Source organism: Urtica dioica, chromosome 6 (genome assembly GCF_054948205.1).
Source record: "Urtica dioica subsp. dioica isolate 48M chromosome 6, U.dioica_male_clone48M_v1_H2, whole genome shotgun sequence".
Taxonomy (NCBI): domain Eukaryota; kingdom Viridiplantae; phylum Streptophyta; class Magnoliopsida; order Rosales; family Urticaceae; genus Urtica; species Urtica dioica.
Window position 1 is genome coordinate 8,475,226 of NC_142761.1, and position 19,352 is coordinate 8,494,577.

Sequence of the window (19,352 nt, forward strand, 5' to 3'; positions counted from 1 at the left end):
TAGCTCTTGAGGAAGTCTCATCCAGCTGGTAGTCGAATTCTAGAGAAGCATTACGAGGCAAAGGTGAAGCTGAAGCGTTTTGGCATGGGATACAAGATGATCGATGCGTGCATTAACGAATGTGGCCTATTTCGAAAAGATCTCGCGGAAGCCGACGTGTGCCTAGTATGCAATGAGAGCAGATGGAAGCCAACTGGGAAAATGATACCGAAAAAGATTTTGGGATATTTTCCCATGAAAGATCGATTGAAGTGGTTGTACGCATCTCGACACACGTCGCTTCTGATGCAGTGGCACGAAAGAGATCGCGTCAGGGAAGTTGGTATTCTGCGACATCCTGCGGATGGTACGACGTGGAAAAACCTGGATGAAAGATACCCAGGCTTTGTTGCAGAGCCTAGAAACGTGCGGCTTGGACTAGCTGAGGATGGATTTAATCCATTCGGAGAAATGAGTCTATCGTACAGCATGTGGCCTGTGGTACTAACTGCGTACAACTTGCCGCCTTGGTTGTGCATGAAGAAAGAGTACCTGATGCTGATGCTTTTGATCCCGGGGCCTCACTCACCAGGAAAGGACATGGACGTGTTCTTGCAGCCAGTTGTTGAAGAGCTAAAAGAACTGTAGGAGACCGGATTTCGTGTTCGAGATGGCGCCAGCGATGAAGTGTTTCGATTGCTTGCCGCGCTACTCTGGACGATAAACGATTTTCTGGCTCGATCGTATTTATCGAGATGGAGTGGCCATGGGTATCTCGCTTGCCCTACGTGCAACCTTGACACGCCGTCTTTGAAAGTCAGAAACAGGATCGTGTACTACGACCATCGTCGATTCTTGCGTACGCGTCACCGATTGAGGAAAAGCACCGATCACTACAAGGATCACCACGAGAAACGCAGTAAACCCGAGAAGTTGACTCCGCAAGACATACTTGCTTAGTTGGGTAGTGTGTCTTGCACGACAACTGGAAAACACGTTGGCTCCGTGGGCAGAAAACGAAATCGAGCCGAGTGCGAACTAAATTGGGCCAAGAAAAGCATCTTTTACGAGTTGCCGTACTGATCAGATTTAGAGTTGAAGCATAACATGGACTTCATGCACAAAGAGAAGAATGTGTGCGAGAATCTTCTCGGAACCATGCTCAGCTTAGAAAAGAAGAACTACGGTTGGACATCAAGACCGCTCTCCACTGGAAAAAAACAAGGGGATTCTTGGTACAAACCGCAAGCATCGAACACCCTAACCCTTGATCAGAGGCAGCGATTTACCGAGTTCCTACAATCTGTCAAATTCCCATATGGGCTCGCTGGAAATTGAAGAAAAATGTGACTGATGACGGAAAACTCACAGGTTTGAAGTCACACGATTTCCACATGATCTTGCAGAGGTTATTGGTTGTTGGTATTCATCCTTTTGTGCCAAAAGAAATACAGCAGACGATCTCCGAGCTTTGCAACTTTTTCAAGTTGATAAGTTCGAGAACCTTGAGAGTAGAAGATCTTGAAAATGCGCAAGAGTCCATCATCGAGATCTTGTGTAAGCTTGAGATGATATTTCCACCAGCTTTTTTCACGATCATGGTTCACGTGGCGATTCATCTACCAGAGGAAGCGTTGTATAGTGGCCCAGTGCATATGCGGTGGATGTACCCATTTGAGAGATACCTTGGGATGTTAAAACATTTTGTCAAAAATAGAGCTAGACCAGAAGGCTCTATTACGGAAGCTTATGTTATAGAAGAAGCTCTAACGTTCGTTGCAAGGTATCTTGAAGATAAAAAAAGTGTCGATGAAGTTCAAGTGTGAGAGCTCTCTGATTTTCGATCCGAGATGTGTGTGCCTTATGAGATGATGAAGCCAATAGTATTAGACGATGAACAGAAAGAGAATGCGGAGTGGTACATCTATACAACTTTCTTGAAGTGGATCCATATTTGACGTAAGTTATCGTTGAGAATGTGTTTCAATTCATTCTTGTATATTGAAGCAGAGCATAGAAAGAGGTTCAAAATTTGGATGTGTTTCAATTCATTATCGTTGAGAATGTGTTTCAATTCATTATCGTTGAGAATGTGTTTCAATTCATTATTGTATCGTTGTGTAATGTTTTTAACAACAATGAGCATTTGGATCTCCTGAGCGAATCTGGAATTCGCGATATTGAAGCAGAGGGAGGTTCAAAATTTGGTTTGAGAAGAAGGTAATAACACAATATCAATGCAATTTTTTTATAAACGCACAAGTGCTAATCAATGCTTTCTTTCGTAACCAGATTTTTTATATGAAAGCTAGTGGCTCTGACGTGTCTGACAAGCTCTATTCGCTTTCTATCGGTTCCCTTCAAGTTGCATATCAATATCCGAGCTGCTTTGTAAATGGCGTGAAGTTCATCACTCGTCATCGTGATAATCAACGAGTCACTCAAAATAGTGGTGTATGTGTGCTTGTGGATGATTTCACTTACTATGGTCGAATGGAAGACGTCATCGTGGTGAACTATAGGCATAACTGTAGTGTTGTATTGTTTAAATGCATTTGGTACGGTGACAAGTATCATGCAAACCGATTAGTGCACACCGATAAGACTACTGGAGAAACGAGTGCTTATACTGCGAAACAGTGGTTTAAAGAGGAGCCGTACGTACTCGCGACTCAAGTGAATTAAGTTTTTACATCGAAGATCTTGTTAAAGGCAACGATTGGGAAATCGTCTAGGAATGCAATCATAGAGGGATTTGGGACATTCCTGAAGTTGACCTCTCCAATTCAGCCTCGATCCCATTGACTATAGAGTTGTCAAACATCGAGCGTTTGAATCATCGACACAAAACCGATGAAGCTGAGTTAGTGACTGTCATTGACGATGATGAAGAAGATAAAATGAGAGACGGGTCGTTTTTGAGGGAGAAGATGTTGATGTCGATATAGAAGATGATATTAACATTATAGGCATAGATTGTAATATACAAACTTTTGTAATGCTCGACTTGTGAATTTGAATAAAATAAACAAGTTTTATTTTGAATCAAATTCTTGTTGCACATGAGACGTCCTTAAATTTTAAATATCTTGGAGAAAAAAAAATAATAATCATAAATATATTTAAGGTCGATGAAATTTCGGAATAAGGATATTCGAGTAAACTCGATATTTATTTCCGAATAAATTTATTCGGAACGTACTCGGAGACTTAAAATCTCAAGAATGAAAATAAATTCCGAAATCCCTTAAATATATTTAAAATAACGGGAAATAATAAGAAATTCTCGGTTATTTTACATGATTATTTTTTTTATAAATTAAGGACGAGTTTGAGAGAATTTATTTGGAAAGGATTAAAGTGCAACAAATTGAGGGACGAGAGTGAAAGAAAAAGATTTTTGAGGGGTGGTTTCAAGAGACGTGTGGCTCAATGAGAAGATGTCACGTGGTGTTCTTATCCCCTTCTTTTTCTCCACTCACATTCGGCCAGCTCACCTTATCTCTCTTCTCTTCCTTATCTTCTTCAAGTCTTTATCTTCTTCTTCCTCTTCTCCCACGCGAAACCTGCAAAGGATAACAAAGAAAAAAAATTCCAAACCGCTCCAAGGACGAGCTCCGGCCGAACCAGATCACCTCATCACTCTCGCGGCTTCATTCTTCTTCCTCCCCGTTCGTTATCCCCGTGCGCCATCAGCCCGACCCTGAGCTCCGTGCGTGCGCGCCTCGCCGAGGAGGTCGAGCGACCGCCGCCAAGCCTCCGCGAGCTAGAGAGGACGCCGGTGAAGAGAAGAGTGAGCACGGAGAGGTTGATTTCTCCAAACGCAAGGTGAGGTTTGTTTAACCAAATTGAGGAACTCGAAATTAGGTTTCATTGATTTGGGGGTTTTTTATCCGAGCTAAAATCAGTAGAATTGATGGGTTTTATTTGGTTGTTGGACTTGATTAATGATGTTCCTAGCTCGGATTTGTGTTTTTGAGTCGATTTTGAATGATTTGAGGATTTTGAGCTCGCTGTGAACAGCCTCTGTAAATTGACGTGGGCAGTTCGGTACCAATTTAACTTGGATTTGTTGATATTTTTCTTGGATAATAGACGTCATGAGGTTTCTAAAATGAGCAAGAACGTGTAAATCCGTTGAGAATTGAGTGAGTTATGAATTTTTGAAAACAGGGTATTGAAGCTGGAATTATGAACGTGAGTTTGAAATATTTTTGGCCATGTGTGTGCCTTTGGCCGTGAGCATTCTTTTGTTTGGCCGTGAGACTTGTTTGGCTAGGTAATTTGCTTTGGTTGTTTTGTGATGTTGAGATATTCTAGTTTGTTAGGGATTTTGAGACGTGAGAATTGAATTTGAAATGTGGATTTAATGACAAGTCTAAGAATTTTGTGACTAGTTAGTTGGATTCGTGTTTGGTCGTGTTTGGGTTCGGGTTTTTGAATCGAGATGTCGGATTTGGAATTTTGGAAATTGATAAGAGTTTGGACTTAAGGAAGTAACTCGTTATCGAATTCCGAACCGACTCAAATCTAATCCCGACACCGGACCCTATATTTTTCAAGTAATTTTGAATCCAATAACTAACGGACTTTCAACCTCGGATGCTAGTTCTTTAGACGTTTCGACAAGCGTCAAGTATCTCATAGAACGTGAAAAGCAAGACATCGCCGGAGGTCGTCGAGCTTCTGTCACAGTATTCCAGGTAAGTGTGGAGACATAAGTCAACTACTTACCAAGGGAATGATCCTGTTTACGTGCATTTACGTGTTAATAATAAAATAGTAGGAAAAGCCTTAAAAGACACAAACACCAAAGATTAAGGCTTCGGCCACTCTTTTTGGAAAATTTAGTTGGGTTTATACCCGTAGGTTCAGATGCTAACTTGAACCAGCCACGTTGCTATTTTGTTGTAGTTAGATCCCTCTGCTAACCATAGAGTTTAGCTAGATCTGAGGTGACAGGAGAGCATGTTGGACTCTCGGATTCGAGCCGAGGGTAGGAGTACCGGGAGTCATATCCCGAGTCTTCAACTTAAAACACTAACGAGCATAAAAGTGAAATGATAATTCTTTCGGGATTTAACCCGAGTCGCTCTCCTGTAAGTAGCATAGGTGTGTACTCTGAGTGCTGCAGAGTACCCGAACCCTAAAGAAATGATGTGTCGATGGTACCAAAAAGGAATTGAACCCTGACGGGCTATGAGGGCCTGGGGGATGGCGCTGAGTACTCATATTTCGGGGAGTCGACCAAGAGTCGTACCCGACTTTGTTGCCAGGCTATGAAGGCCTGAAGAGCGGGGAGTCGACCAAGAGTCGTACCCGACTTTGTTGCCAGGCTATGAAGGCCTGAAGACCTTGACGGGCTATGAGGGCCTGGGGGTGGCGCCGACGTCGAATGAAGTGGTACCATTAGTGGATCCCAGACAGATGTTAAAACTCTTAGGCCGCCGGACGACTGCTGCTCGAAGTCTAAGGCTGGTCTCTTGTCGTTCTAGAGGTTATAGCGGGGGATGTGTGTAACCTTAAAGACGACAAGTACTAGTTAGAGTGTGTACACACGAGTCATGCTCTAGAACTTGTTAGATTTGCATCCATGCATTCTTAAGTGCCTGTTTGCACGTCACATGTTATCACATGGCATTAGTCGCTTTTATTTTTCTAGGTTAGACTCCCACTTACTGAGTCAATCGACTCATAGTTTTATGACCCTTGGTAATGTAGAGAAGGGCAAGGCGCCGATGTGAATAAGGAAGTCGTAGATGAAGACCAGACGTGTATCTCTTGACCTTTGGGCTAATGGGAACTCACCCGGGTTCAAATCCTTCTATAATAATATCTATATTTTGTTGAACCCCTTTCGTAAACTATGATCCCCAAACTATCCCTTGTATATATACTTAAAATTAGGGAGCTTGTGTATAAATAAGAGTCGCTATAAGGCTCTAATTCCTAAAGTTAAACAGCGAAAAATTTACCCAGGTTTTCGTATAACCACTTATAGTACTTATATGTGATCGTGTTATGTTAAATATAAGTATTATGGTTATTATGTTGATTTGATTCTGTTTCCGCTGATATGAGATATATTGTTATATATTGATGTTGAAATCTGAGACGTAACCCCACCGTCGCGGCCCGTGAGCCGCCGACGAGAGGTCGCGGGTCGTGACAGGGTTTGTGGTATCAGAGCCCAGGTTTAGCCTTTTCTGTAGACTTGAGATACACGTTCCGGTACGGATGGTGGGATCATACTGAGCTTAATGTTGCCTTGTTGTTGATAGGACGCAGATGGTTAGTAAGCAGTGTCAGGATTACCCTTTTTGAAACTCGTCTGGCTAAGCCTCGGAGAAGGCTAGTCTCTTTTTGGGAGTCTAGATTTGTATAAATAGCGTTAGTTGCCATGTGACGTGTAAAGAGTAAATGCATGAATGCATGTTTCATATATCTTTTGACTTGATGTAGATATGAGAAATGTTTGTGAAATGTCGTTTTGAGTTAGGATCGTGTGTTGATATGGTTTCTTTTCTCGCATTCTCGATGTTGTGACTTGGATTTAAACCGTGCCCTCTTCCATGAGTAGAATTGAGCAGGCATGAGCCCTAGACGAAACCCGTCTAATGCCGAGAATGCTACAGCGGCCGATCTCACGGAGATTAGACGCGCGCTGGAGAGACAAGCTGCCGACGCGACCCAGAGAGATGAGATGAATAAGAGGTTCGCGCAGCAGCTAGAGGAACAGAACCGCACGATCGCAGAACTCTTAACGAGGCTGAATGCGCCGCCTCAACAGCACCCAGTGCCTCCAGTTCCAGGAGAACGACTAGATAATCCACCGCCAGTGCCTGTGGATCCTCTTGAGGAGCTCAACTTCCATATTCCTGACGTCGTTCCTCCTGTGAGCGAGCCGGTATACGAGAGGTTTCGTAAGAAGAAGCCTCCGACGTTTGATGGCCATGTTGATCCAGCTGCAGCTGAGAACTGGGTAAAGAAGATACAACAGATCTTCAATTACATGCAGCTGTCTGATAGCGAGAGAGTAGCTTGCGCTGTGAATCAACTGGAGGATGAGGCTAGGGGCTGGTGGGAAGTGGTGGCGTCATCTGAGGATGTCCACTCAATGACGTGGGTCCATTTCCTCAATTTGTTCCATGGGAAGTACCTGAGTGAAGCTAACCTATCGAACAAGGTGCGCGAGTTTATGAGCCTTCAACAAGGTTCAATGTCATTATCAGAATATACGACAAAGTTCGACACGTTAGCAAGGTTCGCTCCTTCCCTAGTCGCTACTGATCAGGCTAGGAAGATGAAGTACATGCATGGGCTCAACGTGGATATTGTGAGCCAAGTTGATAATGGCGATGATGGACCTCGCTCTTACGCCAACGCCGTGCAAAGAGCTTTACAGATTGCTGGTTGGCGCGAGCGTGATCGAACTCCTGCACCGAAACCAATTGCTGCAACACCTTCTGAAGCTGCTGGCCCAAAGCAGAGTGAATCAAGGAAAAGATTCAGATCCCAGTCAGGATGGGAGAGTCGGCCGCAGCGAGGAGACGGAATGAGGTCCCAGCAAGGCTCGAGTTATCGACCTCAGGGAGGTTCTGGAAACCGATCACAGTCGGTGAACCGGAACAGAGGCCGTGATGATAGCGGACGGTCAGGGCCGCCTAGTAAGAAGCCTAGGACCTCTGGAAGCAATCAGTCGCCCGTGTGCCGAAGGTGTGGCAGATCGCACGAGGGAGAGTGTTATGCTCGTGCGCTGGTATGTTTCAAATGCGGGAAAGAGGGTCATCTGTCTCGGGTATGTGAGAATCCAGAAGTAAAGACCCCTGCACCCAAAGAGCAGCCGAGAGCCAATGCCAGGGTCTTCTCCATCAGTGAAGATGATGTGCGAGCAGGGTCGTCCACCGCTGTCACAGGTCAGATTTTCGTGGATTCCTTCTCTGCATATACATTGATAGATTCAGGAGCCACGCATTCATTCATCGCATCTAGGAAGTCTGGTCAGTTAGCTGAGTATCAGAAGGAATTCTCGTACCCGTTCGTCACGGCTACGCCTTCTGGGGAAAAGTACCAGTCATTATACTGGTATAGAGATGTGTCAATCCGAGTTCATGATCGGATAATGAAAGCAGACTTGATAGAATTGGAAATGGTGGACTATGACGTAATCCTTGGAATGGATTGGTTAAGTACCCACCATGCAATCATAGATTGCGAAAAGAAGTCGGTTCTATTCCAGAACCTAGGACTTGGACCGCTGCAGTTCCAAGGTTCCTCTCGGAAACCGAGTTTTCCGATCGTATCGGCGCTGAAGGCCATGAAGATGATGCATCAGGGATGCGCTGGTTACCTTGCAAGCGTGGTAGACGTCACGAAGACGGTCAAGCCGCAGCTACAGGAGATTCCAGTTGCTAGAGATTTCCCTGATATTTTTCCAGAAGATCTTCCAGGGCCACCTCCTGATCGAGAAGTTGAGTTCAACATAGAACTCATTCCAGGCACAGCTACGATATCGAAAGCTCCATATCGTATGGCTCCAGCGGAATTGAAAGAACTGAAGACGCAGCTACAAGAGTTGCTTGACAAAGGGTTCATACGACCAAGCCATTCGCCTTGGGGAGCACCGGTCTTGTTCGTCAAGAAAGCAGATGGTTCTCTACGGCTCTGTATTGACTACCGTGGATTGAACCAAGTAACGATCAAGAACAAGTATCCGTTGCCGCGGATCGACGATCTTTTTGATCAACTGTCAGGGGCGACAGTGTTCTCGAAGATTGACTTGCGTTCGGGATACCATCAGCTGAAGGTTCGAGATGAAGACATCCCGAAAACTGCTTTTCGTACTCGATATGGTCATTACGAGTTCTTAGTTATGTCGTTTGGATTGACTAACGCGCCGGCAGCGTTCATGAACCTGATGAACCGAGTATTTGAGGACTTTCTGGATAAGTTCGTGATCGTGTTCATCGACGACATTCTAATCTACTCGAAAACTAACGAAGAGCATGAGCAGCATCTGGAACTAGCGCTAAGAAGGCTGAGGGAAAAGCAACTATACGCCAAGTTCTCGAAGTGTGAATTTTGGCTGGAGCGTGTAGTATTCCTTGGTCATGTTGTCAGTAGCGCTGGTATCATGGTAGATCCTGCTAAAGTGGAAGCCGTGAGGCAGTGGAGTCAGCCAAAGACAGTCACTGAAATAAGGAGTTTCTTGGGTCTTGCTGGCTACTATAGGAAGTTTGTGGAAGGATTCTCTAAGTTGGCCATGCCCCTAACCCAACTAACCCGTAAAGGACAGAAGTTCCTTTGGACCGAGACCTGTGAGAAGAGCTTCCAAGAGCTCAAGAACAGGTTGACAACCGCCCCAGTGCTCACTATTCCACAAGGAGTTGATGGATTCGCTATTTACTGCGACGCGTCTAAGCAAGGTTTGGGCGCTGTTTTGATGCAACATGGAAAGGTCATCACTTATGCCTCGCGACAGCTGAAGGATTACGAGACTAGGTATCCTACCCATGATCTAGAGCTTGCTGCTGTAGTGTTTGCACTCAAGATATGGCGACACTACCTGTACGGAGTCCATTGTGACATCTATACAGACCACAAAACGTTAAAGTATCTCTTCACTCAGAAGGAGTTGAATATGCGCCAAGGACGTTGGATGGAACTCCTGAATGATTATGACTTTGATTTACATTATCATCCTGGTAAGGCAAATAAAGTCGCAGATGCGCTTAGCCGGAAATCTGTAGCGTCCTTAGCAAGTTTGGTTGAAACCTCTCTTCAACTAAAGGACGATGTTCAGCAGCTAGAACTTCAGTTGATCACTGGGAGATTAGCTGCTCTCAGCGTACGTCCGATGTTGCTGGAACAGATCAAAGATGGTCAGTACGCAGACGAATATCTTCTTGGGAAGATGTTTGAGGCTCAAAATGGTAAAGAAGGTGACTTCAAGTTGGATGAGAACGAGGTTCTAAGGTGCAATGGAAGAGTTTGTGTACCATCCAACGAGGAAGTCAGAAAGCAATTGATGGTAGAAGCTCACGGGACACCCTATTCGGTACATCCAGGTGTGACAAAGATGTATCAAGACTTGAAAAAGGTATATTGGTGGCCAGGAATGAAGAGAGATGTAGCTGAGTTTGTTCAGAAGTGCCTAACTTGTCAACAAGTTAAGGCAGAGCATCAAAAACCAGCTGGACTTCTGCAACCACTTGAGATTCCACAGTGGAAATGGGAGCAGATAACGATGGATTTCGTGTCAGGTTTGCCAAAAACCACAGCTGGTCACGACTCAGTCTGGGTCATTGTCGACAGATTGACCAAATCAGCTCATTTTTTGTCCATCAAGACTACTCACACCGTGGATAAACTCGTTGAACTCTACATCAAAGAGATTGTCCGTCTACATGGAGTTCCTAGCTCAATCGTCTCTGACCGTGATGGTCGTTTTACGTCCAAATTTTGGAAGAGTGTACAACAACATTTGGGGACGCGATTGAAATTCAGCACTGCATTTCATCCCCAAACCGACGGCCAAAGTGAACGCATGATCCAAGTGTTAGAAGATATGTTCCGAGCGTGTGTTTTGGAATTCCACGGCTCGTGGAGTCGTTATCTTCCCTTGGTAGAGTTCTCGTACAATAATAGTTACCAAGCGACGATTGGGATGGCACCCTATGAAGCTCTTTATGGGCGAAAGTGTCGCTCTCCAGTTCATTGGGATGAAGCTGGTGAGAGCGAGTACATCGGGCCTGAATTGCTCGAGCAGACCACCGAAGCGATCAAGAAAATACAAGCCCGGATGAAGACAGCACAAAGTCGTCAGAAGAGCTACGCAGATAAGCGTAGAAGACCTCTAGAGTTTGAGGCAGGAGATAAAGTCTTTTTGAAAGTTTCCCCGATGCGTGGTGTCATGAGATTCGGGAAGAAAGGAAAGCTCAGCCCGAGATATGTTGGACCTTTTGAGATTCTAGAACGAGTAGGCAAGGCAGCGTATCGCCTAGCCCTACCGCCGTCTATGTCCAACCTTCATGATGTGTTTCACGTATCGATGTTGCGGAAATACATGTCTGATCCTTCACATGTACTGCAAGATCAAGAGGTGGAAATTTCTCCTGACATCAGATATGAAGAACCAGCTGTTGCAATCCTAGATCGCAAGGAGAAAGTCTTAAGGAATAAGACAATACCTCTAGTCAAAGTACTATGGAAGAAACACTCCGCAGAAGAAGCTACTTGGGAGCTTGAGAGCGAAATGCAAAAGAAATACCCTGCCTTGTTCTAAGTTTCGAGGACGAAACTCTTCTAAGGGGGTAGAGATTGTAATATACAAACTTTTGTAATGCTCGACTTGTGAATTTGAATAAAATAAACAAGTTTTATTTTGAATCAAATTCTTGTTGCACATGAGACGTCCTTAAATTTTAAATATCTTGGAGAAAAAAAAATAATAATCATAAATATATTTAAGGTCGATGAAATTTCGGAATAAGGATATTCGAGTAAACTCGATATTTATTTCCGAATAAATTTATTCGGAACGTACTCGGAGACTTAAAATCTAAAGAATGAAAATAAATTCCGAAATCCCTTAAATATATTTAAAATAACGGGAATTAATAAGAAATTCTCGGTTATTTTACATGATTATTTTTTTTATAAATTAAGGACGAGTTTGAGAGAATTTATTTGGAAAGGATTAAAGTGCAACAAATTGAGGGACGAGAGTGAAAGAAAAAGATTTTTGAGGGGTGGTTTCAAGAGACGTGTGGCTCAATGAGAAGATGCCACGTGATGTTCTTATCCCCTTCTTTTTCTCCACTCACATTCGGCCAGCTCACCTTATCTCTCTTCTCTTCCTTATCTTCTTCAAGTCTTTATCTTCTTCTTCCTCTTCTCCCACGCGAAACCTGCAAAGGATAACAAAGAAAAAAAAAATTCCAAACCGCTCCAAGGACGAGCTCCGGCCGAACCAGATCACCTCATCACTCTCGCGGCTTCATTCTTCTTCCTCCCCGTTCGTTATCCCCGTGCGCCATCAGCCCGACCCTGAGCTCCGTGCGTGCGCGCCTCGCCGAGGAGGTCGAGCGACCGCCGCCAAGCCTCCGCGAGCTAGAGAGGACGCCGGTGAAGAGAAGAGTGAGCACGGAGAGGTTGATTTCTCCAAACGCAAGGTGAGGTTTGTTTAACCAAATTGAGGAACTCGAAATTAGGTTTCATTGATTTGGGGGTTTTTTATCCGAGCTAAAATCAGTAGAATTGATGGGTTTTATTTGGTTGTTGGACTTGATTAATGATGTTCCTAGCTCGGATTTGTGTTTTTGAGTCCGTTTTGAATGATTTGAGGATTTTGAGCTCGCTGTGAACAGCCTCTGTAAATTGACGTGGGCAGTTCGGTACCAATTTAACTTGGATTTGTTGATATTTTTCTTGGATAATAGACGTCATGAGGTTTCTAAAATGAGCAAGAACGTGTAAATCCATTGAGAATTGAGTGAGTTATGAATTTTTGAAAACAGGGTATTGAAGCTGGAATTATGAACGTGAGTTTGAAATATTTTTGGCCATGTGTGTGCCTTTGGCCGTGAGCATTCTTTTGTTTGGCCGTGAGACTTGTTTGGCTAGGTAATTTGCTTTGGTTGTTTTGTGATGTTGAGATATTCTAGTTTGTTAGGGATTTTGAGACGTGAGAATTGAATTTGAAATGTGGATTTAATGACAAGTCTAAGAATTTTGCGACTAGTTAGTTGGATTCGTGTTTGGTCGTGTTTGGGTTCGGGTTTTTGAATCGAGATGTCGGATTTGGAATTTTGGAAATTGATAAGAGTTTGGACTTAAGGAAGTAACTCGTTATCGAATTCCGAACCGACTCAAATCTAATCCCGACACCGGACCCTATATTTTTCAAGTAATTTTGAATCCAATAACTAACGGACTTTCAACCTCGGATGCTAGTTCTTTAGACGTTTCGACAAGCGTCAAGTATCTCATAGAACGTGAAAAGCAAGACATCGCCGGAGGTCGTCGAGCTTCTGTCACAGTATTCCAGGTAAGTGTGGAGACATAAGTCAACTACTTACCAAGGGAATGATCCTGTTTACGTGCATTTACGTGTTAATAATAAAATAGTAGGAAAAGCCTTAAAAGACACAAACACCAAAGATTAAGGCTTCGGCCACTCTTTTTGGAAAATTTAGTTGGGTTTATACCCATAGGTTCAGATGCTAACTTGAACCAGCCACGTTGCTATTTTGTTGTAGTTAGATCCCTCTGCTAACCATAGAGTTTAGCTAGATCTGAGGTGACAGGAGAGCATGTTGGACTCTCGGATTCGAGCCGAGGGTAGGAGTACCGGGAGTCATATCCCGAGTCTTCAACTTAAAACACTAACGAGCATAAAAGTGAAATGATAATTCTTTCGGGATTTAACCCGAGTCGCTCTCCTGTAAGTAGCATAGGTGTGTACTCTGAGTGCTGCAGAGTACCCGAACCCTAAAGAAATGATGTGTCGATGGTACCAAAAAGGAATTGAACCCTGACGGGCTATGAGGGCCTGGGGGATGGCGCTGAGTACTCATATTTCGGGGAGTCGACCAAGAGTCGTACCCGACTTTGTTGCCAGGCTATGAAGGCCTGAAGAGCGGGGAGTCGACCAAGAGTCGTACCCGACTTTGTTGCCAGGCTATGAAGGCCTGAAGACCTTGACGGGCTATGAGGGCCTGGGGGTGGCGCCGACGTCGAATGAAGTGGTACCATTAGTGGATCCCAGACAGATGTTAAAACTCTTAGGCCGCCGGACGACTGCTGCTCGAAGTCTAAGGCTGGTCTCTTGTCGTTCTAGAGGTTATAGCGGGGGATGTGTGTAACCTTAAAGACGACAAGTACTAGTTAGAGTGTGTACACACGAGTCATGCTCTAGAACTTGTTAGATTTGCATCCATGCATTCTTAAGTGCCTGTTTGCACGTCACATGTTATCACATGGCATTAGTCGCTTTTATTTTTCTAGGTTAGACTCCCACTTACTGAGTCAATCGACTCATAGTTTTATGACCCTTGGTAATGTAGAGAAGGGCAAGGCGCCGATGTGAATAAGGAAGTCGTAGATGAAGACCAGACGTGTATCTCTTGACCTTTGGGCTAATGGGAACTCACCCGGGTTCAAATCCTTCTATAATAATATCTATATTTTGTTGAACCCCTTTCGTAAACTATGATCCCCAAACTATCCCTTGTATATATACTTAAAATTAGGGAGCTTGTGTATAAATAAGAGTCGCTATAAGGCTCTAATTCCTAAAGTTAAACAGCGAAAAATTTACCCAGGTTTTCGTATAACCACTTATAGTACTTATATGTGATCGTGTTATGTTAAATATAAGTATTATGGTTATTATGTTGATTTGATTCTGTTTCCGCTGATATGAGATATATTGTTATATATTGATGTTGAAATCTGAGACGTAACCCCACCGTCGCGGCCCGTGAGCCGCCGACGAGAGGTCGCGGGTCGTGACAGGGTTTGTGGTATCAGAGCCCAGGTTTAGCCTTTTCTGTAGACTTGAGATACACGTTCCGGTACGGATGGTGGGATCATACTGAGCTTAATGTTGCCTTGTTGTTGATAGGACGCAGATGGTTAGTAAGCAGTGTCAGGATTACCCTTTTTGAAACTCGTCTGGCTAAGCCTCGGAGAAGGCTAGTCTCTTTTTGGGAGTCTAGATTTGTATAAATAGCGTTAGTTGCCATGTGACGTGTAAAGAGTAAATGCATGAATGCATGTTTCATATATCTTTTGACTTGATGTAGATATGAGAAATGTTTGTGAAATGTCGTTTTGAGTTAGGATCGTGTGTTGATATGGTTTCTTTTCTCGCATTCTCGATGTTGTGACTTGGATTTAAACCGTGCCCTCTTCCATGAGTAGAATTGAGCAGGCATGAGCCCTAGACGAAACCCGTCTAATGCCGAGAATGCTACAGCGGCCGATCTCACGGAGATTAGACGCGCGCTGGAGAGACAAGCTGCCGACGCGACCCAGAGAGATGAGATGAATAAGAGGTTCGCGCAGCAGCTAGAGGAACAGAACCGCACGATCGCAGAACTCTTAACGAGGCTGAATGCGCCGCCTCAACAGCACCCAGTGCCTCCAGTTCCAGGAGAACGACTAGATAATCCACCGCCAGTGCCTGTGGATCCTCTTGAGGAGCTCAACTTCCATATTCCTGACGTCGTTCCTCCTGTGAGCGAGCCGGTATACGAGAGGTTTCGTAAGAAGAAGCCTCCGACGTTTGATGGCCATGTTGATCCAGCTGCAGCTGAGAACTGGGTAAAGAAGATACAACAGATCTTCAATTACATGCAGCTGTCTGATAGCGAGAGAGTAGCTTGCGCTGTGAATCAACTGGAGGATGAGGCTAGGGGCTGGTGGGAAGTGGTGGCGTCATCTGAGGATGTCCACTCAATGACGTGGGTCCATTTCCTCAATTTGTTCCATGGGAAGTACCTGAGTGAAGCTAACCTATCGAACAAGGTGCGCGAGTTTATGAGCCTTCAACAAGGTTCAATGTCATTATCAGAATATACGACAAAGTTCGACACGTTAGCAAGGTTCGCTCCTTCCCTAGTCGCTACTGATCAGGCTAGGAAGATGAAGTACATGCATGGGCTCAACGTGGATATTGTGAGCCAAGTTGATAATGGCGATGATGGACCTCGCTCTTACGCCAACGCCGTGCAAAGAGCTTTACAGATTGCTGGTTGGCGCGAGCGTGATCGAACTCCTGCACCGAAACCAATTGCTGCAACACCTTCTGAAGCTGCTGGCCCAAAGCAGAGTGAATCAAGGAAAAGATTCAGATCCCAGTCAGGATGGGAGAGTCGGCCGCAGCGAGGAGACGGAATGAGGTCCCAGCAAGGCTCGAGTTATCGACCTCAGGGAGGTTCTGGAAACCGATCACAGTCGGTGAACCGGAACAGAGGCCGTGATGATAGCGGACGGTCAGGGCCGCCTAGTAAGAAGCCTAGGACCTCTGGAAGCAATCAGTCGCCCGTGTGCCGAAGGTGTGGCAGATCGCACGAGGGAGAGTGTTATGCTCGTGCGCTGGTATGTTTCAAATGCGGGAAAGAGGGTCATCTGTCTCGGGTATGTGAGAATCCAGAAGTAAAGACCCCTGCACCCAAAGAGCAGCCGAGAGCCAATGCCAGGGTCTTCTCCATCAGTGAAGATGATGTGCGAGCAGGGTCGTCCACCGCTGTCACAGGTCAGATTTTCGTGGATTCCTTCTCTGCATATACATTGATAGATTCAGGAGCCACGCATTCATTCATCGCATCTAGGAAGTCTGGTCAGTTAGCTGAGTATCAGAAGGAATTCTCGTACCCGTTCGTCACGGCTACGCCTTCTGGGGAAAAGTACCAGTCATTATACTGGTATAGAGATGTGTCAATCCGAGTTCATGATCGGATAATGAAAGCAGACTTGATAGAATTGGAAATGGTGGACTATGACGTAATCCTTGGAATGGATTGGTTAAGTACCCACCATGCAATCATAGATTGCGAAAAGAAGTCGGTTCTATTCCAGAACCTAGGACTTGGACCGCTGCAGTTCCAAGGTTCCTCTCGGAAACCGAGTTTTCCGATCGTATCGGCGCTGAAGGCCATGAAGATGATGCATCAGGGATGCGCTGGTTACCTTGCAAGCGTGGTAGACGTCACGAAGACGGTCAAGCCGCAGCTACAGGAGATTCCAGTTGCTAGAGATTTCCCTGATATTTTTCCAGAAGATCTTCCAGGGCCACCTCCTGATCGAGAAGTTGAGTTCAACATAGAACTCATTCCAGGCACAGCTACGATATCGAAAGCTCCATATCGTATGGCTCCAGCGGAATTGAAAGAACTGAAGACGCAGCTACAAGAGTTGCTTGACAAAGGGTTCATACGACCAAGCCATTCGCCTTGGGGAGCACCGGTCTTGTTCGTCAAGAAAGCAGATGGTTCTCTACGGCTCTGTATTGACTACCGTGGATTGAACCAAGTAACGATCAAGAACAAGTATCCGTTGCCGCGGATCGACGATCTTTTTGATCAACTGTCAGGGGCGACAGTGTTCTCGAAGATTGACTTGCGTTCGGGATACCATCAGCTGAAGGTTCGAGATGAAGACATCCCGAAAACTGCTTTTCGTACTCGATATGGTCATTACGAGTTCTTAGTTTCGTACCGGACGACTGCTGCTCGAAGTCTAAGGCTGGTCTCTTGTCGTTCTAGAGGTTATAGCGGGGGATGTGTGTAACCTTAAAGACGACAAGTACTAGTTAGAGTGTGTACACACGAGTCATGCTCTAGAACTTGTTAGATTTGCATCCATGCATTCTTAAGTGCCTGTTTGCACGTCACATGTTATCACATGGCATTAGTCGCTTTTATTTTTCTAGGTTAGACTCCCACTTACTGAGTCAATCGACTCATAGTTTTATGACCCTTGGTAATGTAGAGAAGGGCAAGGCGCCGATGTGAATAAGGAAGTCGTAGATGAAGACCAGACGTGTATCTCTTGACCTTTGGGCTAATGGGAACTCACCCGGGTTCAAATCCTTCTATAATAATATCTATATTTTGTTGAACCCCTTTCGTAAACTATGATCCCCAAACTATCCCTTGTATATATACTTAAAATTAGGGAGCTTGTGTATAAATAAGAGTCGCTATAAGGCTCTAATTCCTAAAGTTAAACAGCGAAAAATTTACCCAGGTTTTCGTATAACCACTTATAGTACTTATATATGATCGTGTTATGTTAAATATAAGTATTATGGTTATTATGTTGATTTGATTCTATTTCCGCTGATATGAGATATATTGTTATATATTGATGTTGAAATCTGAGACGTAACCCCACCGTCTCGGCCCGTGAGCCGCCGACGAGAAGTCGCGGGTCGTGACATAGATGACGATGAATGAGTAATATCTTTTTAGTATGTTTATTTACTAGTATGTAACCAAGGTTTTCCTCCACCATATGTGAGGTTTGTTAATAATAAAATCCGTGGTGCCGTCCACGTTTTTTTTTAAACTGAAAACTAATATTTATTTACTAATATTGTTCACATCTTACAGGATGTCAGATGCAGGTGGAGATGAGTCTCCGCTACACCGTTCAGGAGCAGGTGGATATGAGTCTCCGCTAGAGACACCGGGTTCACAAGGTCCTAAGAAAACAAGGGGACCAACGACCGGCTCTACTTCGGCAAAAGCAGCGCATTGGGTACCCGATGCGAAAGTTGTTAGGTGGGACCCAATCAACCAAACCTTCTACCAGGATGTAAGGAAAACAATAAAAAAAAGGTAGGAGTATTCAACAATCGTGGCGGCGCTTTGGTGAAAGTCCATATCCCGGTCATAGTTCGTGATTGGAATGAAGTAACGCCCCAGATGTTGGGCAATATTCTGAGCGCACTTCATTCCGAGTACACTTTCGTGTACAAGGATGATGAGACCGAGGAGCTGCTTTCGGCGGACTGCTTTCGTCATCAGATTGACCAGACTATCATTCGCGATGCTAAGCAAATGAGGCGCAACCAAAAGTCTAGATTATCAGGGACTTTTTTAGGCAAATGTTGCGGGCAAATAAATGTCGCCAAGAAAGAAATCTCAAAAGGATATCAAAAAGACAATTGGGAGAAGGTGATAGAGGAGTTCGTAACTGACGATTGGAAGGTAATGTATAATTCAAAAAAATTATGTTATCTTCTATCAAATCAAATTATAACGCAATTTAATATTTGCATAATAAGTCTGATCGCAACAGGGACAATTCAAAGAACAAGAAAACGAAGTCCACACAAGGGTCGATTTCTTTCTTGGCTCATCGACATTTGAACGTAAGTTTATTCTAATTTTGTAATATTTATTTTGCAATAAATACATTACTCATATTTTGATAAAAACTGCAGAGTAGGGAAGGGGACTTTGGCCTCGGTGTTAGACACGTAGGAGAAAAAACATCAAGATGATCAAGGCAATTGGACGTCAGATTGGGCGAAACAAGCATTTGTAAGTTACTTGTGTTAATTACTTAATAATCAATAGTCGATAATCTTAATAATTTTGTTAACATATTTTTTAAGGCGTGAATTAGGACTCAAGTCGAGGATATTCAGCGACAAGCTTCGGAGTCAGGCCAAACGTTTGATATAGACCAGGCGGAGTAGTAGGCGATGGATACTGTTCTCGGGCAACGTCAAGATTGGTATGTCAAGATAGTTCCCTTGATCCCGAGATCCTCATATCTCTTGGCTCAGGCTCAGGACAAGAGCTCGTCATCAGGTTTGTCATCGAGGCGCGTTCCAGATCCAGTGGTTAGCGAGCTAC

At 44.3% G+C, this 19,352-nt stretch overlaps 2 protein-coding genes across 2 annotated transcripts; both read left to right on the forward strand.

Moving 5' to 3' along the window:
• Nucleotides 1-3,828: 3,828 nt before the first annotated feature.
• LOC149393274 (uncharacterized) lies at nucleotides 3,829-8,245 on the forward strand (the record flags this gene model as incomplete). Its single annotated transcript, XM_089617962.1, has 2 exons — nucleotides 3,829-4,258; nucleotides 5,701-8,245. A coding segment is annotated over exon 2 (1,674 nt), but the record flags the coding sequence as incomplete, so codon positions are not given.
• A 4,073-nt stretch (nucleotides 8,246-12,318) lies between these two features.
• On the forward strand, nucleotides 12,319-17,539 carry LOC149393275 (uncharacterized). Its single transcript, XM_089617963.1, has 3 exons — nucleotides 12,319-12,603; nucleotides 14,046-17,033; nucleotides 17,476-17,539. The coding sequence occupies exons 2-3, from the start codon at nucleotides 14,917-14,919 to the stop codon at nucleotides 17,537-17,539; spliced, it is 2,181 nt and encodes a 726-aa protein (XP_089474089.1). The 5' UTR covers nucleotides 12,319-12,603; nucleotides 14,046-14,916.
• The last annotated feature ends 1,813 nt before the right edge of the window (nucleotides 17,540-19,352 follow it).

Bases quoted from the DNA above. Each gene is read 5' to 3' on its own strand.
- LOC149393275 (XM_089617963.1), top strand. From the start codon at position 14,917: ATGAGCCCTAGACGAAACCCGTCTAATGCCGAGAATGCTACAGCGGCC. The intron at 17,034-17,475 runs GTATCCGTTGCC...TTGGTAATGTAG, and splicing joins CAAGTAACGATCAAGAACAA to AGAAGGGCAAGGCGCCGATG.